This window comes from Microchirus variegatus, assembly GCF_963457635.1.
Source record: "Microchirus variegatus genome assembly, chromosome: 9".
NCBI classification, from domain to species: domain Eukaryota; kingdom Metazoa; phylum Chordata; class Actinopteri; order Pleuronectiformes; family Soleidae; genus Microchirus; species Microchirus variegatus.
The window spans coordinates 10,720,859-10,740,433 of record NC_139810.1 but is presented as its reverse complement, the minus strand read 5'-3'; the positions used below and the strand labels follow the sequence as shown (position 1 = coordinate 10,740,433).

Below are 19,575 nucleotides of genomic sequence, written 5' to 3'. Positions count from 1 at the left end.
TCTTAAGTCTTTGATACCTTAAGAATGTTTAAGATGGCCTTTTTCTACTGCAAAGTGGAGTTAATGTCACCTTGTAAACTGCTCACTCCCTGCACCAAAGTCCAGAGAGAAAGTCAGTTATTTTTTTACATCACAGGCAGCACATGTTTAACTGTTATTTTGTATAGTGTTTGAAATCCTTCACTGGGATTAACCAAAAGACCAGCAGCTCCTGCGGCATCTTAAGGTAAGAACAGATTTTTCTCTGTGGACTTCTCTGCAGTGAGTGGGTTACAAACGTCAGTTTCTGGTAAGAAAGGCTATCTAACCATAAGATAAAGCAGCAATATCTTCTTAAGGAATCTGATTCATCTAAACGGGTGTATATTTAAGTGAGCCTCTTGTTGTTAAATATTGTTCCACTTTTATGAGGCTCTAACAGAAAATGCTGCCTCTATCTTAGTGAAATAACACTGAGCCATTTTGTAAGTCCTCTGTCACCTTGTGTGACTTTGACTTATGTTCTGAAAAGGCTTATATAAGATTATGTTGACGGTTTACTTTTCATATCATCAGGTCTTGGTAAAGGGAGTGGTGGTGAGGCTGGTTTCACTTCACCAATAACTTCACTGTGCCATGGAGATTGAGAACCTGAAAGACTGAATATACAGTGGTATGCAAAAATTTGGGCACCCATGTAAATTCTCATTGGTTGTTTGGATAAGAAATTTCAGTTAAATATATCATATAGGAGACAAACACAGTGATATTTGAGAAGTGAAATAGAGTTTATATGATTTACGGAAAGTGCAATAATTATTTAAACAAAATTAGGCATGTGCATAAATTTAGTCATTTAGTCATAGTCTTTAGCACTAATTATTGGAACTCAAAATTGGTTTGGTAACCTCAGTGACCCTTGACCTCCATACACAGGTGAATCCAATCATGAGGGTATTTAAGGAGGCCAATTGTAAATGTTTTTCCTCTTTGCATCTTCTCTGAAGCCTGGCAATATGGGAGCCTTAAAACAACTCTCAAATGACCTGAAAACATGATTGTTCAACATCATGGTTTAGGGTGTCGTTTAGTCAGGCTTCCTTCTTGTTCAGAACACCAGGTGATGAGATGATGATGTAGAATGAGACTCCGTGACACAAGACTTTTCACCAAACAAAGAGATCTTTATTTCGTTACAAGTCAAGTGTCAATTCCAAGCGCTGCAGGTCACTTGGGAGAGCTTCAGCCAGATACCCAAGAAGCTCTAATTTTCCCTGAGCAAGATGGCACTTTTAAAAGGCTACCTGCTCCTCCTCCTATACCTCACCTTACACCCTTGTTTAGCCAGTCGACCGTCAGTTACCCCTTTAGGGAACACATCAAAGGACAACTGCCTAACCTATGCATACACTATGGTCAACTGAAAATGCAGAAGGCAATGCCTCAGGTAAAGCCTACAACTTCCAATTTAGGCAATGTGTATCTAGTTACAATGTATATGTGGACACCAACTTATAATGCAACGTAAACATTTTTCCTGTGTTAATGTGTGTATCTAAGACACTTCAAGGGGAAGGATACAGAAAGCTATCTCAGAAATTTAAGCTCTCAGTTTCAACTGTGAGGAACATTGTGAGGAATTGGAAGACCACAGGCACAGTCCTAGTTAAGGCCTGAAGTGGCAGACCAAGAAAAATCTCAGATAAGCAGAGGATAAGGATGGTGAGAACAGTCACAGTCAACCCACAGACCAGCTCCAAAGACCTACAACATCATCTTGCTGCAGATGGTGTCACTGGGCATCGTTCAACTATTCATAGCACTTTACACAAGGAGATGCTGTATGGAAGAGTAATGCAGAAAAATCCTTTTCTCTGCACCCGTCACAGAGTCGCTTGAGGTATGCTAAAGCACCTTTGGAATAATGTGCTGTGGACTGATGAAACTAAAATAGAGTTATTTGGTCAAAACAAGGGGCGTTATGTATGGCAGAAAAAGAACACAGCATTCCAAGAAAAACACTTGCTACCTACAGTAACATTTGGTGGTGGTTCCATCATGCTGTGGGGCTGTGTGGCCAGTGCAGGGACTGGGAATCTTGTTAAAATTGAGGGTCACATGGATTCCACTCAATATCAGCAGATTCTGGAGAACAATGTCCAGGAATCAGTGACAAAGTTGAAGTTGTGTCGGGGCTGGATCTTTCAACAAGTCAACGACCCTAAACACTGCTCAAAATCTACTAAGGCATTCATGCAGAGGAACAAATACAACGTTCTGGAAAGACCATCTCAGTCCCCAGACCTGAATATTATTGAACATTTGTGGTGTGATTTAAAGCGGACTGTCCATGCTCGGAAACCATCAAACCTGACTGAACTGGAGATGTTTTGTAAAGAAGAATGGTCCAAAATACATTCCGCCAGAATTCAGACTCTTAATTGGAAGCTATAGGAAGCGTTTAGAGGCTGTTATTTCTGCAAAAGGAGGATGCACAACATTTTTCTTTTGTGGTGCTTAAACTTATGCACATGCCTAATTGTGTTTAAATAATTCTTGCACACTTTCTGTAAATCATATAAACTTTATTTCACTTCTCAAATATCACTGTGTTTTTCTCCAAAACTTTATCCAAACGACCAATAATTTATAAAGGAATATCATGAACATTTACAGGGGTGCCAAAACTTTTGCACTGTAACTGATCTTTACAATTCCCTCATGTGCCTTTTACCAAATTGGATTGGTCATATTATGTCATATTCAAGACCTTCCACACCACGCCTCCTCATTCTGCAGGTACCTGTGACTCAGGACCAAAGGATACATGACATTGTCCATCTATCCATTTTCTACCACTTTAGCCTCCACACGTTGTTTCCTCTTCCCTCTCGATAATACTGTGAAGTCTCTGCCTGCATGATGTGATTTAGCGCTATTGAAATAACATTTAATTTGATTTGGTTCACGACATCTTCAATTTTCTTATAAACTTTCCCTCATTCTACTGTGGAGAATGTCTACTACACATTGCTATAAAAGCCTGACAACTAACGATATTAAAATGAATAAGAATTGGATTGTGTACTTGATATGAGGTGATCAATTTACAAGTGGAATCGGTTGCCTGTGTTCCCATCGCTCCACCTTCTGTGCTTGCTTTGAGCAGAGTTTCATGGCAGTCTTTAGTAATCCAGTTTGCTCATTTTCGACAGTTATTGTATCCCAGGGCAAAATGGATATACACCATCTTCTCTTTTTATGAATACAGTCGGCGGAAAGCATGCTGTCTGGTATATTTGCTGCTGGTTATATGCTGTATCATATACCTATGGATTTGAACAACGTGGCTTCCTGCCAATATGGCGTTGTTTTAGTTTAAGATTGCATGATGTCATCTACTGATCCATCCATTGTGTTGATTGTGACACAACTGATGGCTCTGCTCACTTCAAAAAGACCAGTGTGACAGTATTTGGAGGGACTTTGAAGGAAGTTAAAGAGAAGTAACGTCTCTTTTAGACACTTAGCGTCCTAAAGAGACAACACTCCTTCCTAGCATTCTGGGAACACGTGGAACAGGCTAGCAAGTGTGCATCACTGACTGATTGATGCCCACTCTTGGTAGACGAGAGGACATTGAAACCATGCAGTGTGTGAATGCTGAATCAGCATTTCCAAATACAGTGTTCCTCTTTTCTCTTTATTACTGCCATATCAACTGATTTCAACAGTTCAACATTGAAACTGTTGTTTCGTAATATAAACTATCGTGTAACTCGCGGTTTACGGTTAAGGGTGGGGTGGGGGGGGCCTGCTGTCTTTAGGAGAAAAGATATATGTGTGTGCGTTCTGTGAAATGACAGCTGCGTACGTTAGGAGGTGTGAGTTCCTGTCAGTTGCGATTCACATCTTCCTGTGTAGGTGGCAGAGCACTTAAAGTTACATGAGTAAGATGTGGAAAGTTTGTATAAACGCTGATTTTAAATGTGAATAAACGTGAGTCAAATGTAAATAATGTGATGATGTGTTACGTGTCTTTGTATGAGGGAATGTATATTCCATGACACTATCAGGTCATGCCAGAAACTGCCAGAAACGACTGTGCCCATGAGTATCTGCATTGATAACTGTTTACCAGGGTCCTGTTGCATGTTCTGCACTGTTTATGTTCCCTGTGGTGATAAAACGGTCTCGCCCTTCCTTTGAGGTGCAATTAACTTAGTACAATAATAATTTAAAAAAAACTTTCAAGAAAAGTGTCAGACACAGCTTAGTTACGATACTGAGTTATTTATTTGTGACCATAATGGATTCTTGCATCTATTTCCTGAGTGTAAAAACACTGACTTTTTCATGGCGCAAGACAACCTAAATGTCTCTAATTGATCCATCAATCCCTGCAGTTACACATATTATCTTTTTCCTTCTTATTCTTTTTTTATTTATTAATATTATTAATTATTTCTTACCTACTACTGGGTGTATGAATTCTGTGATTTGATATTATCTATTGTGGGTTCATTTTGGAGACATGCATTATCATGTTTTTTTTTAGGACTAACATCTACAATTTAGGTACCTGGTGATATATTTCATATGTGACAGCAGCAGCTTGTAGATGTCTGACTTATCATGTTTTAATAGAAGGGTGTGCTTGCTCATTACTTTCTATCAGCATGCCCGTGTCGTTTACCTACGTCTACAGTGTGTGTCAGGATGCTATAACAGTCAGTTTAAAGATGAGACAGTTCTTCATACAACCAGCTGGTCATCCATCTTTTTCTGGAAAGAAAAAGCCTGTTAAATACATTATAGTGTTTAAAAAAATAAAGCTATAAATATAAACTGCCACTTTCTCTGTGCACATTGTTGTAGCTTCACATTTTGAAGAGCACTTGAGCTGTTCACAGCGTTGAAGCAAGGCACAGCTTCACTTGTTCATTCGTTCTCCTCAGTCTCACTCTTACAACCCTCGCTCTAGGCCCAAGGCCGTCCCGAGCATCGCTCTGACTTTGCACAATCCCAGAGAAGCGCGTACGCTGAGCCAGGAGCAAGCAGGGGATGAGTGAACGTCAGGCCAAATTTGTAGCATCTCCCTGGGTGAGATGTGATGGATGGACACCATGGCCTGATAGCAGCAGCGACCATAAGGGATGCCTGGTCCTCCAGAGAAGAAAGGGCAGTGTGAGGGCAGCACCCCAGCGGCCCGAGCACACAGACCAACAAACACATCCTCAGGGGGCAGAGGTGTGGATAAAGGAGAGGCAGAGGCTGCCAGGGAAATTTTGAGCAATGCAGAGCGGGACAGGGCATAGGCCGAACCACTGCAATAGTCTGGAAAGACAGGCGGTGGGTAGGCTCCTACAGGGAGGTAGTGTTTGCTGTCTGGGTCACGGTTTGGAGCCACGTGGAGATGCACCCTGCCCAGGTACAAGTCTCCTTGTTCATAAGGGTTGCGGCTTTTGTTCAAGAAGTGCAGGAGGGCACCGGGATTGAACAGGACATCATCGTCCACCTTGGCCATGAAGTGAGCCTGTGAGCAGAAGCGGCGGGTCCAGCCAAGCATGGACAGGGTCTTCAGGGTCAGGTTGGAGTACGTGTCCACAAAACGTCCTTGAATGAGATCACCTCGCTCTCGGGCCTCCTCTACCAGCAACTTGGACAGTCCCGGGTCAGAGGCAATTCCCACCATGAAGAGGGTCATGACCCGGAGGCCCCTCACTTCCACCTCTCCTCCCCAGGTGTCTCTGATCGCCTGGCGGGCCCTCTGATTGGCAGGAGCCGTGGTAACCATGGTGATGAGGTAAGGCTTGGCACGCTGGCACACGAGCGGGCTTGGCATGAGGAGGAACTCTTCTGGTCTGGTTGGAGGAACGCTCTGTGGAGGGATGATGCCGGCGTGCGGCTCCAGCACAGTGCTCATGCTCATAGTGGTCACCCATGACTCGATGAAGTCCACGAAGAGCAGCGCCAGCAGAGCTGCGCTCCCCGCCGCCGCGCACAGATAATAAGGCAGAACCCCGAGTCTGCTCCCACGCTTTCCCAACCGGGGTTTACACACCCAGAGTCCACACAGCCAGAGTCCCCGTCCGACCATGGCCGATCTCGGCTCTGAAGAATCTGGACTGCTGCTGCAGCTGCTGCGCCTCCTCCGTCTCCGCCTTGTCCGCCTTCTCTTCTCCCGAAGACTGTCTGTCTTTGCGTTATTGCGCGGCTCCTATGTTGCGGTTTTGCGCAGAGATCCAGACCCGCAGCAGCAGCAGCAGAGAAGAGGAGGAGGAGGAGGAGGAGGAGGAGGAGCAGGAGGACACAGTGTCAGTGCTAGTGATTCTGCAGCTCAGTCAGTTTCACTGAAAGGACACATCCGTTATGCAGCTGCGCAAATCAAACGCTCATCCACAGCCTGCAGCTCTTGTCTCGCCCTCCTTCACATGTGGAAACACGCGTCCTGATGCTCGTCCTTCCTCTGATGATGATGATGGCTTTTGGTTATACACATACACATACAGCCTGTGGCCAAAAATCACCATTTACTCGCTGTTTTCTTCTATATATATACTGTGGGACACGCAGATTCCCGTTTCCCTTCACTGTATCAATACATGCTGACCCGGTTAACACACGCACCATCTTGATAGCACAGCGTCCTATAGGCTGATCATGACCTATGCATTATGAGACAGCAGCCTATTAAAATTAGCCTCTGTGTTGTTGAGAAACTGCAATTGGCTCAATGGGCTCCATTCTGATAGGAGCAAATCATCTCGACGCACCTAACAAATGTGCAGTGGTCTGCGAAACATCTGAGACACAGTGGTGGTGGTGGTGGGGGGACAAATGAGTAATTATCTGACCATCAGCAGCACTGTTTTGTTGTTGTTGATGATGATGATGATGATGATGATGATGAGGATGATGATGATGATGAAGATGATGTTGATGATGATGTTTTTTGTTGTTGTTGTTGTTGTTGTTGTTGTTGTTGCAAAGCTGGATATTCGACCAAGCACATTCACTCGGTGTAGCAACGGTGTCTTTCTTATCACGCAGCACCTTCTGACTGTCGGCTCTCCTCCGCCCTGCAGTGCTCAAGTGTTGGTGGTTGACAACAAAGTAGCAAAGCTGGAGGAGGAAACCAGCCTCCATAAAGGAAACCAACTAGAAATACATCTTTGCTATTATTACTACTACTACTTATTGTTATTATTATCATTATTATTATTATTATTATTAACAATTATATGTTGTAGGAGCCAGTGTGTTGTTTTGTTTAGTTTGGTCCAATAATGTTTTTTGACCGTCAGGTCACTACGTGAATTTGGATTATGTTGTGTTACAGTTTGAACCCAAAGATCCTCATTCACGACCCGGAACATCAAGGGGACATATACCCCCCCCCCCCCCCCCATATGTTCTTAGTATTTCCCATTATTTCCAGTTCTTGCAGCTGCAGATCGACATCTTGTGGACATTTAGTGCTAAAGCTTGTTTTCTTTTCTGTTGACCAAACATCATATATATTAACATTATAGATAGATAGATAGATAGATAGATAGATAGATAGATAGATAGATAGATAGATAGATAGATAGATAGATAGATAGATAGATAGATAGATAGATAGATAAACTAGGTGCTTACTAGTGCATTATATAAGTAGCATACTAGCCCTTGATTAGTCAAATTAAGCACGATAACCACTTATTATTTTGTTAACTCGAGAAAACAAAACGATAGTGTAGCATATTAAATCATTGTCACCGCGTCACGTATCTATTCAATCAAGGCCTGACACGGGCTGAAATAGCATTATGCCTTGCTATTACAGACAATATACACACATTAGTGAGCGTAATCTAAGAAGACGTTAGAAAGGCTTCAGCTGTATCGGCGGCACAATCTAAGTGAGGCTGAAAAAGTTACGAGGTCCCTGGCGTCTCCATGGATTCCGGATGATGACTGAGAGAAATCAAGACGAACACATTATTAATGAATTCATTATCACGAGAAAACAATCCTTGTTATATTGAGTTAACGAAATAATACATTTATTATCACGAGATAACAATCTTTGCTATATGGAGATAACGAAATAAATTAACTTGTAATCACGTGAAAACAACCTTTGATATATAGAGATAACAATATATTAATTCATTATCAGGAGATAACAGTACATAAAAAAAGAAAAATCCATGGTCATTTAGGGCTTCTGTAGTTTTGAGTGTGGAAAGTGTGTCTAATTAGCCAGATTAAAAATAAATAAATAAAAAATATTGCCCCCCCCACAGGGATTTTTTTGGGGGGAAATGCAACAAAATTGCAGAACTAAACACACTGTATGACATGAGATACCACAAACACTTCAGAATGGACATACAATTTGCACCTGTCCTAAAACACCATCTGATTTTCAGCTTGGGTAACATTTAAATCCATGAGCAAACAAATGCTGCTTTGCACCATCACTAAGCACTTAGTCAAACTGGGTGGGTGGGTCACATGACACACTGACATTTCCAATTCAAGTTCAGCATCCAACACACTTAGTGCTTCACTTTGAATATGGAAGTGCAACTTAATGAATTACTACTAGGCAACTTTTGTGATTCTACTACCCTCTATTGCAGTGGTCCTTAAACTTATTCTGCCACCTGAGAAAATATTGAGCTCTCAAAGTAACACCATTATCACCAACATGTGTATATAATCACAGGAGGCAGATTTATTCCCATTCTCTTCCTCATACTTCATACACTGGTATAGTGAAATTAGAGTATGATGGAGCAAGAAAGCTTGCTGGTACTGGTGGTACACATACCACAGTTTGAGAACCATGGGGTGACAGTGACAGTGGTATGGTGCAGATAACACAACAACAATTAATCCAATTTATACTGTTACATTTCTACCAATAGTCAAGCACAGGTGACTCCAAGATATACCACCATCTCGGAGTCAGCTGTGCTGGTCACTTTTAATCTGGTGAATGCTGGGTTTTATATGTATAATTATGAAGATTTCCTATGTATAATAACATTGAATTAGAAACCTTCATATGCTTTTTCCTAAAATAACATCCCTTTTCTTCAAAGCTGTATTCCACATCAACTCAGAACAATTAAATATCCATCCATCCATTATCTACAGCTTTCTCCTCCAACGGAGGGTCGTGGGGGGTGCTGTGCCTATCTCAGTAAAAAAAAAGGATAATACATCAATGCATATTGAAATGCAGACTCACAGAACTCCATATGAGAACCAATTAAATTAAGGGACATTTATTTTTAGAAAATATACATTTTAGTTTCTGCCAAACAGAATATACTAACAAAAACTAATGTCGTGCTTCTACTGTAATTTCAATTTCAATACTTGAATTATAAAATAAAATACCTAAATATGAACTAATTTTTAGTCAATTCAGCTGTAATAAGCAGTAGATGAGATATCATGTCAAGTGGATTATTCTGCCTGTCAATGAGGATTGAGAATGAGGATTTAGAGAAGTGGAACTTTGTGTGATTTGTGTCAAATCCTCATCATAGCGTAACCACAGAGTCCCCAGACACGATGACGTCACTACTGTCTGGCTCGCGCGGAGGAGGGAGGGAGGAGGAGGAGGAGGGGAGCGCACGAGGACGCGAAATAGGAAGGAGGGGAGAAAAAAATAAAAACCTCAGCCATCATCAGCGCCCTGGCGGTGCGGGGTCACGAACTATGACCTTTAAAAGAAGAAAACCAAAACAAATATTTATTAAAACAGCACAGCGTCCCAAATCCACGAGCACCGTTCCCTGCAGGTAAGTCCAAGTTCCTGACTGAAAACCGCAGAAAGCTCTGGAAAGATACAGGATGATAAAGCAGTGCAGCTAACATCCCGTTTAGCTTGTTAGCTCGCCGATGCGGAGCTCCTCTTCCTGCCTGCAGTCTCCACTAACTTGGGGTCTGGGCATGGATGCTGGGCTCGCTATGGCGACGCTGGTTTTCTTTAGACAGTTACACACATGCCGACGTTTGACAGCCGTGTTGAATTGACCCACGTATACTAACGTGACACACTCGGGGGGCAGAGTAGGACAGAAAGGGCTTCGAGCAGCTGCGGTGTGGTTACACAGGCTTAAGCTAACGTTAGCTGACAGCGCTATAAGTGGAAAGACGCAGCTGCTGCAGATGAACTCGACCCTTTTACCTTTGCCACCCCGGGGACAGGAATGGCTTCAAACAGTTCTGACTTAATTCACCAAAGCGGCGTTTTACACGTACTACCAGCACACCGACTGTCGTTCATTTCATTTATGGAAAGAAAATGTCACTAATATATTTAATAAGGATTCGTCTCCAGTGTTTTTGGATGACTGCCAGATTCTCCATTTTGTTCAATGCTGTAATGATGCGTTTAGGGACGGATGCGTTTTGATGGACATTAGTGTTGAACCAATCGGTAAACAGCAGCATCAATGGTGCTCGTCTATGGAGTACTGCAGGAACTTTAGTCACTGTTCTAAAGTAATCAGTAATCGATAGGCAGACATTTTTAAATCTCCAAACTACGACCTTTTTGTGTTACACTTTATAAATTATTAAAATGTAAATATTATTAATACATTTTGTTTTTTATTCTGAGCCCCGGTTAACAAACACATAGTTAATACAGTAAAGAACAGGGGATTAAATTATTAGTTAATTAACTGATTAGGGAACGCACAGAAAAGTAATTGGCTCTCTTGGCATTATATATAAATATTTGACTGTGAAGGTTCTCAGTCATCCAGGTCATGGTAGTCTTTCAGTGCTGAAATTAAAAAAATAAAATGAATCATTATAGTCAGATACAGGTTATATTTAGGTCAAAGAAGGGAGGAAACACCCACTGAATCTTTCTGTAGAAGTCCAGTTGCCTTCATTTTAATAACAACAATAATTGTGATGATTATGTCACGAACATGATATGATAATTATTATAATAATCACATTATTATTATTATTACTGTTATCACTGTGTTAACATTTTAAACAACAAGAATAGACAACCATGTCAATAGACATTAGTTTTAATTGTTGGTGTCCTCAAAGGTAATTACAGTGTGTGTTTATACTCATGATTTCAAATACTAACTTGTGATGTTTCGGGCCTCAATTTGATTAATGTATGACAGTTATGTCACATAAATTAGGTATAATGTCGCTACAAATCGTACAGAGGAAATGCAATGGTGTTTTTCTGTCCTGCTCTTCTGAGTCAGGTTGCCCCTTTGTCACAGATGAATGTGTGTGCCATATTTCCTTACAGACCTCACTAATGACCTCACATCATCATGGCATCCAGCCTGAATCTGCTCGCTCAGCAGAAAGTGGATTCTGAGCACGAGGCAGAGGTGAGTGAGTGCACAGGGCAGGAAGAGTTGCTGCCCTTTTGAGTTGTTCCTCAAAAGCCATGAGGGTTTTTTCTTTAACAGAGATACTGTCTCTACATAGTTCCCTCTTGACTTTATATGAAAGTGTTTCATAATGACATTTTTGTGCTTTACTAAGAGTCGAGTGAAATTTGTGTTGCTGATGTGTCGTTTTAAATGTCCTGTATTTAACACACAAATGCTTTCCAACTGATAGGTTCCGTCCTCTCCGTCAGACTCAGCAATGAGTGAGTCTCCTCAGCGCTTTCAGTTCATTTCAACTGAGCCTGCGACAACACCACAGCGTATACAGGTACTACTGCAGTTTGCTTTAGTTATTAAAGATATTTGGACACTGCTCTTGCCTGTTGTTTTAGTCCTCTTTAGGTGTGTTAGTTAGAGGTCGACTGATATTGGTTTGTCAATGTCTGATAACGTTTTCTTTTTTTCCATTCTCCATTTGATAAATTAAACATTTTGTGTCTGTGCTGAAGAGCGCTTATTTATTCAGTATTTAAGTATAAACTAATTAATAAATACATGATAGTAGGGCTTTTTAACCCAAAATCCACTTTTGTATACATAGTATGTGCTCCTGCATTGTCTAGTCGCTGTATAATAGTGTGTGTTTCATTTTCGTAGTGTTTCAAAACGTCATGTAAAATAACATGGTCGCAGGCCGCTACTGCATTGCCACGACGCCATGTTTCTACCGGAGCCTGTATAGACAAACGCGCGAGAACAAATAAAGCGTCGCTTTACTTGTAGCGGAAGTCCCGCCTCCACTCTCTCCGCTTCGTCTGCTACGGCCGCGGTAGCTCGCCCTCTCCCTCACCTCATGAACCTCATCTGCTGACACGGAGAAAGACGACGAGGACGACATTTGACTGGCTGAGGTTACTGTAGTGCTCAGGGAAGGGAGGGGGTGAGCAGAGGAGCAGTATTTTGTTGTAAATTTCAGCCTCTCCTCTAGATGTCACTATACTTACTTCACCTTTAAATGTCAAATGTGTTTTCTGGTTTTTTTGCTCCATGTAACAAAAACAAATTATGATTTAATAATTTCTAGTTTCTGGACAAACTTAATTATTTAGGGGTTTGGGAAAAATGTTTCAACATTTTATGGACCAAACAACCAGTCTATTAATCAGTTAAATGATAGACAGATTAATAAATTAAAGAAATTAATTGTAATTTGTCACTCAGCTGATTGATTGCTGAAAAGGGCACACTCTGGTGCAATTATTAAGTGGGTTGACTGATTAATCAATCTATCTCTAGCATTAGCAGCAGCAGTGATCAAGTTGACCAAGTTCTCTCATGTACAGTTACGTTTAATTTTCTTTTTTAATTCTCTCCAACCATTTGGTGTGTGCTCATTTCCTCCTTTTGTCTCTCTTTTCCACTTTGATCACCCTCAGATTGTAACTGACCAGCAGACAGGTCAGAAGATTCAGATAGTGACCACGATGAACTCATCATCCACTGCTCCCAAGCAGCAGTTCATTCTCACAACAGCTGATAGCTCAGGGGGCAAGGTTATCCTGGCCTCACCAGAAAGCCACAACACTAAGCAGCTGATCTTCACTGCTACAGACAGCCTGATGCCAGGAAGAATACAGGTAAACCTGTACCCAGAATATCAAACCCTGAGTTGACACATACTGTAACATTGCAATCTCTTGGTCTTGATGTTCATTATCATTATTAAGCTGGATACACTGTGTGTTTTTGCATTATGCACCCTACTGCACATATGCACCATATTTGTGAATTTGATAGTGTAGTAAGCCTAGGAATTTACTGTATATGCTGAGTATGAATATATGACTGGGTCACACCTCCTTCGGGCTACTACTTTTAAGTATTATTTATATATTTATTATGTTAAAATTATATTTAGGTTCATGTCGCATTTGGTCATGCTGGCTGGACTAACCCGAGTACATATGTTGCACCACAAAAGAATGTGATTTTTTGGGCTACAGTATACTCAAAAAATCACATACTTCAGTGTTATGATCTGGGGTTACTTAAGTTTGTCAAGTCTAGGTTCTGCAGCATTGGCCCCCTTTACACCTGGTAGACAGACAAGGGAGGTGAGAGAGATGGGGAGAAAGAGAGAGGGAGGGAGAGAGCGACACTGGATAGAAGTTAGTAGCATAACACAATAAGGCAATAATTATAACATCATAACATTAACATCACTGATATGCATTTGAATAAGTGCAGCACCAGATGTGGAAAAAGTACTAAAATATTGTACTCAAGTAAAAGTACCAATACTTTGATGAAATATTACTCAAGTAGAAGTAAAAGTAGTCATCTGAAAATGTACTCAAGTAGAAGTAAAAAGTAGTTCATTTGAAATGTACTTTAAGTAAAAGTTACTTAGTTACTTTGCGTGGGGTATGAGGGTAGTAGAAAGGGGTCAGAAATCCAAAAGTATTTTGGAGCTCACGCGCCCGGCGCGACACACGATATTATTACACATATCCTGTAACAAATAACTAAAGCTGCACAGTTTTGTTGATGTTTTCACTTGAACTGTGCCTGGAGTCTTCAATGTATTTCCACTCAAGTAGTTGTTGTGGGTGGAATGGAGATGCATCGAATTAACCATCATGAACGGTTGCATGTTAGGGACAGGGTGGCACAAGCTCAGTGTAGCTTACATTAAATGCTATGCTATGTTGCTATGTAACAAACATACACGAACGTGCACGCTTACCAACCTTCCCTTGATTTTGCTTTTTAGATTGTCACAGATCCAGTGTCTATTGGACGTTTGTTGGGACAGTCGGGGGACCTGAGCCGGTCACAGCCAATAGAGTACTGCGTGGTGTGTGGGGACAAGGCTTCAGGTACAGTTGTGATATTGAGACGGGCAGTTCATGTAACTTCGTAGTGTCAACAAACACACACACATGCAACGCACACAGTCTTAATCCGTTTTGTTTGTGTTCAGGGCGTCACTATGGAGCAGTCAGTTGTGAAGGATGTAAAGGCTTCTTCAAGAGGAGTGTGAGGAAGAACCTGACCTACAGCTGCCGCAGCAAGCAGGACTGTGTCATCAACAAACACCACCGCAATCGCTGCCAGTTCTGTCGGCTGAGGAAATGCCTTAAGATGGGAATGAAGACTGAGTGTGAGTTTGTATCCCAATCTAAAAAAATAAATGAATGAATGAATGAATGAATTGATTGATTGATTGAATTGAACTGATGTACTTGAGTAATTATTGGTAACTATTGATTTGAGCCCCTTGGTTTTCCTTAGCTGTCCAGAGTGAGAGAAAACCCATTGACATATTGCCCAGGGAGAAACATGCCAACTGTGCTGCCTCCACTCAGAAGATCTACATTCGCAAAGACCTAAACAGTCCACTCATCGCCACACCAACCTTTATCTCAGATACAGAGACAGATGGATCCAGGTCAGTGTGAAGCAGTGCCACAGGCAAACCTCAGGTGGGATGCCTAGTTCTAGTTTCTCAGCTGTTGGTTTGAAGTGGATGTGAACTAATGTCTTTTTCTGATATGTGCAGATCCAGCCTGCTGGACCAGGGGATGCTGGTTAACATCCAGCAGCCAGTCATCCAAAGTGATGGAACTTTGCTGTTGGCCACTGACTCAAAGGTCAGTAACATTTCTTTGCTCTACACTGCTGCCTGTCTACTTCTGCCACTTAATTTAGTTCCTCAGTCTGTTTTAAGAAGTAACAGTTGTTTTCCTTTTGCTGCATGCCTCTATTTTTTGTCTCTGGAATGGATCAAGTCTCATGTGACCTTCAAACATTCTGGACCATTATTTGTGTTGTCTTCAGATGGAGTCTGGTCATGGGGACCTGGGGACACTAGCCAATGTGGTGACATCGCTGGCCAACATGAGCGACTCGCTGAAAGAAAACCTAAACAATGGCAATGCGTTGGACAGCCAACAAGACGAGCAGTCTGCCAGTGAGATAACACGGTCAGTACATCCAGGAAGGCTGATTTTTATGAGCTAACAACAATTTTCTCTCAATTCATTTTAAAGGTCTTTGTCATTTGTTGTGTTCTTATTTTTACATACCATACTTGTATGCAAATTCTGTGTGCTCTGTGGAACACATTATGTGCACCACCTCTGCCTAACAACTGAGCTGTGCAGCAATTATGAATGACATATTTGCAAGTGGCACTGGTGCTCCCAATTAGAACATTTACCTACACCAACTCCAAAATGTGACTTAATGGTTACAGTCTGGAACCCTTTGCTGCTGTAGTGATTTAGATAAAATGCGAATCAATCCACACAGAGTAGGTGTAGAGGAACAGTCAATAGGGGCACATGCTCTGTCTTGCTCCCTGAGTTGCTCTGTGATTTATTAGGTCAAAAGCTTCTATTGATGGTAAGGATATATTTAGTGCAGGCTGTAAAGTGAAAGTGAACAAGCATTGTTCTCTCTCAGATCACTTGACTGAGTGTTTATTATGGAATAGTTGATCTATAGCACCAAAAAATATGTCTACTATACCTTTAATTATTTATTTTTCATTTTAGATTAGTTAGCTTCATATATTATTTCTTCACTGGAATAGCTTAAAAAGTAAATATGTGTTGGGAATGTATAGATCAGTAACACATTTGCATTAAATGATGTTAAAGGACTGTGTGTGTGTGCGTACATGTGTGTTTGTGTACATATATATAAAGTGCCTTTGACACCCTGGCGAAAGTCTTCAACCCATCTGAGAGACGGAGTCTGGTAGATAAGTGTGTCAGTGGAACAACAATCCAGCTGATTGGTAGAGACCAGGAGACCCCCATCATTGAAGTGGAGGGACCATTGCTCACGGACAGCCATGTCGGCTTTAAGGTGGATGGAGTCAAACGCTATTCAATGTTCAAAACATTGGTCCAATAATCTCACCATAATAATCTCATTCTGTCATTGCATGTTTGTCTAGCTGACCATGCCCAGCCCCATGCCGGAGTATCTGAATGTACACTACATCTGTGAGTCAGCGTCCAGGCTTCTCTTTCTCTCCATGCACTGGGCACGCTCCATCCCAGCCTTTTTAGCACTCGGGTGAGAAAATATTTCACAGACCTAAATTACACTCTCAGGTTATAACCCAACAAGCTCCATTCTCCAGTTTTCCCAGTATATGATCACGCTCATTTTTCTTTGTTGCTGTCATTATTAAAACATTTTCAGTCAAGAGGCAAACACCAATCTGGTGCGAGCCTGCTGGAATGAGCTGTTCACACTGGGTCTGGCTCAGTGCGCTCACGTGATGAATCTATCGACCATCCTCACTGCAATCATCAACCACCTACAGAGCAGCAACCAGGATGGTAGGACCACAGACCTCGTCATCACTTCACAGTAGGACACACACAGAAACCGGAGATGAAATGTGCTTACAACAACAAACAAAAACCTTGAGAATTTATCAGTGTTTTTAAATTTTATGGTGATGGAACTCAGAGATATCATGTTTTACCACTATACCACTTTACCACTCATTTGTCAGATGCACAGATGGCACATGATTGCATTATTCACATGTTATTGGTGACAGCTCAAATACTGTACCACCAATTGAATGCCATAAATTGGAAAATATATGCATTCTTGAGTCCTGACACAACAGGTTGTGCATTCAATATATTGTCACTTCTTGACCGACTTCACCCAGGAAACCAGAAAACTTCGTCCATTTTTCATGTGGTTAATGATCCATATGTGAAACTGCCGTCTTGTTGCAACTGTATGTCTTATATTAACATTTCACAAGAGTTCCTACCTTATAAGTGGTTGTTTGGATGAAGCTTAAAAAAACAACCTACATTTTCTTTTCTTCCATCTAAGACAAGCTTTCAGGAGAGAGGGTGAAGCAGGTGATGGAGCACATCTGGAAATTCCAGGAATTCTGTAATGGCATGACAAGGTTGGAGACAGACAGCTACGAATATGCCTACCTGAAGGCTATAGTATTGTTCAGCCCAGGTGAGTCTGCTTATAGGAGCATCTGGTTGTCTTAATCTGGTTAATATTTACAACTGTGACTGCATTTTGTGAGAAGATAATTGTGTGTTAGATCACCCAGGTATGGACAGCAGTGGACAGATTGAGAAGTTCCAGGAGAAGGCGCTGATGGAGCTGCAGGACTATGTGCAGAAAACATATCCTGATGACATGTACAGGTGCGCTCATACCTGTCAGCCCAATCTGCTTAGAAAGTGACCGTTACCTATAGTAAAATCTTCTCAATAATAATTATACTTTAATTTATATTCACTGCCTAATTAACATGGTATTTTAATTAGGCTGAACTAGGGATGTCCCCATCCTGAGCTCAAGATCAGAGCCAATCTTGGCATTTTTTAACTGATTGGAGATGATCAATCACCCCAATCGCCGCACCTCTGATCATTTATACCAGTGGTATCTATTTCATATCCCATGTGTTTGATATAATTTGTCATATTTTAATACAATTACTTGTCTTTATTTGCTCTGGGTAATTCAGTTGTCTCTGCCCTGAACGCTTCAATGCTTGCTTATACACACACACAGAAACACAGTTGTGTTTGTACAGAAAACAACTGTAAATGCTCCGGTATCAAATCACCTGTTAACCAGTAGAGGAGCGACATTGTCACCGTTTTGGCCACAGTTATTAAACAACATATTGTGCACAAACACAGTTGGTTTAACTAACAGAGAGCTGTCTCCCCTACAGCGGTACCTGCAGCTTCAGTTTTATTCCCAGTGACCTTTTTTTTTTTTCCTTTCTTTTTTTAAAGTTGAGAGGTATACGGGATAAGCACTTACACTTTACAAGTGATGTAATGTTTTCAGTTTATTGTCTGGCAAAAGGTTTCGTTCATCTTAACCGGATACCTTTTAGTTGATAATTTCAGTAGCCAGTTTACATCATTAATGGCCTGATCTTAAACCTTCAGCTTGTTTTTTGTGTATCCATATCTAAGCTAGTTTTTTCTTTGTTTTGGTAATGGATGCATTTGATGACATTCCATCCATCCATTTTCTACCACTTTATCCACCACAGGAGGGTCGCGGGGGGTGCTGTGCCAATCTCAGCTGACATAGGGCGATAGGCGGGGTCACACCCTGGAAAGTTGGCCAGTCCATCACATGGCCACATATAGAGACAAATAAGTGAAGTGTGTAACTTCTAAGTATAAACAAACATTGAAACCATTGTATGAACTCCCACAATGCTCATAAAGCCAGCTTACACAACTGTCTTGTGAGAGTTGCGCAACATTCCTGCGCTTGATTTGTGATCAAGACAGAAGTAAAAAAGTTGCAAACAGGTTTGAGCATGACTGAAAACATTAAGAAGTGCCCCTGAGAAGTTTCAGAGATTGATTCTCCTTTCTGTCGTTAAGCAGTTTGACTGGATAAACACCTCTTTACAATCTACACCCAGCTCTGCTCTGCCGCTGTATACACAAACGCTTCCCCAGTCAGGTCTGATAGTTTTGCTAGACAGAGTCTGTTTTCAGATGAAGGATTTAGCAAACAAACAATATTACATCGTTTCTATTCACAAAGACCAAACAGAAGCAGAATAATGATATCAACAACAACCAAAATCTCCAAACGTTACACATTGCATCTTTAAGTGCCTGGCTATTAATGGCTCACAGAGGAAAACAACCTATCATGTGGCTATCTCAACACAAGTAACGATGACCTGAAGTGTTGTTTGTTTGTCGCCTCAGGTTGACCCGTATCTTGACTCGTCTCCCCGCCCTACGCCTCATGAACTCAAGTATCACAGAGGAGCTCTTCTTCACTGGCTTAATAGGTAATGTCTCTATTGACAGCATCATTCCCTACATCCTCAAGATGGAGACGGCTGAATATAGCAGCCAGGACTCTGATGCTACAGACTGAGACAACCACCACTCCAGCACTCAGAAATGTTAATTAAGACACACCACTGTCTCTGTCGCAGGTTAATGGGTTTAGTTTTGAACTCTAGTAGCCTCTTGTTTTCTGACAGTACATGGTACATGGTCCAAGTCATTCAGGAATCCATGGCATATTAAGACAAGCCATTATTTCAGCGCCACTGAATGTCTTCTGGAGCTGATGCACTGTGGTCCTCTTAAGTTTCTGACCTAAACTAAGCCACACCAAAAAAAGAAAGAAATGATGAGCGAAATCTCTGCAG

The 19,575-nt window shown here is 41.4% G+C and overlaps 2 protein-coding genes across 2 annotated transcripts; one reads left to right on the top strand and one right to left on the bottom strand.

Annotated features, from left to right (window-relative positions):
- Positions 1-4,945: 4,945 nt before the first annotated feature.
- Positions 4,946-6,079, bottom strand: b3galt4 (UDP-Gal:betaGlcNAc beta 1,3-galactosyltransferase, polypeptide 4; the record flags this gene model as incomplete). The annotated part of the gene is made up of 1 exon (XM_083894828.1): positions 4,946-6,079. One exon carries the CDS (start codon positions 6,077-6,079, stop codon positions 4,946-4,948), a length of 1,134 nt encoding a protein of 377 aa, XP_083750954.1.
- Positions 6,080-9,672: 3,593 nt separating this feature from the next.
- On the top strand, positions 9,673-19,295 carry nr2c2 (nuclear receptor subfamily 2, group C, member 2; the record flags this gene model as incomplete). The annotated part of the gene is made up of 15 exons (XM_083894825.1): positions 9,673-9,785; positions 11,276-11,360; positions 11,596-11,691; positions 12,800-13,000; positions 14,137-14,242; positions 14,347-14,526; positions 14,658-14,820; positions 14,932-15,016; positions 15,204-15,349; positions 16,076-16,238; positions 16,330-16,451; positions 16,581-16,720; positions 17,238-17,375; positions 17,467-17,572; positions 19,121-19,295. The coding sequence occupies exons 2-15, from the start codon at positions 11,301-11,303 to the stop codon at positions 19,293-19,295; spliced, it is 1,881 nt and encodes a 626-aa protein (XP_083750951.1). The 5' UTR covers positions 9,673-9,785; positions 11,276-11,300.
- Between the last annotated feature and the right edge of the window lie 280 nt (positions 19,296-19,575).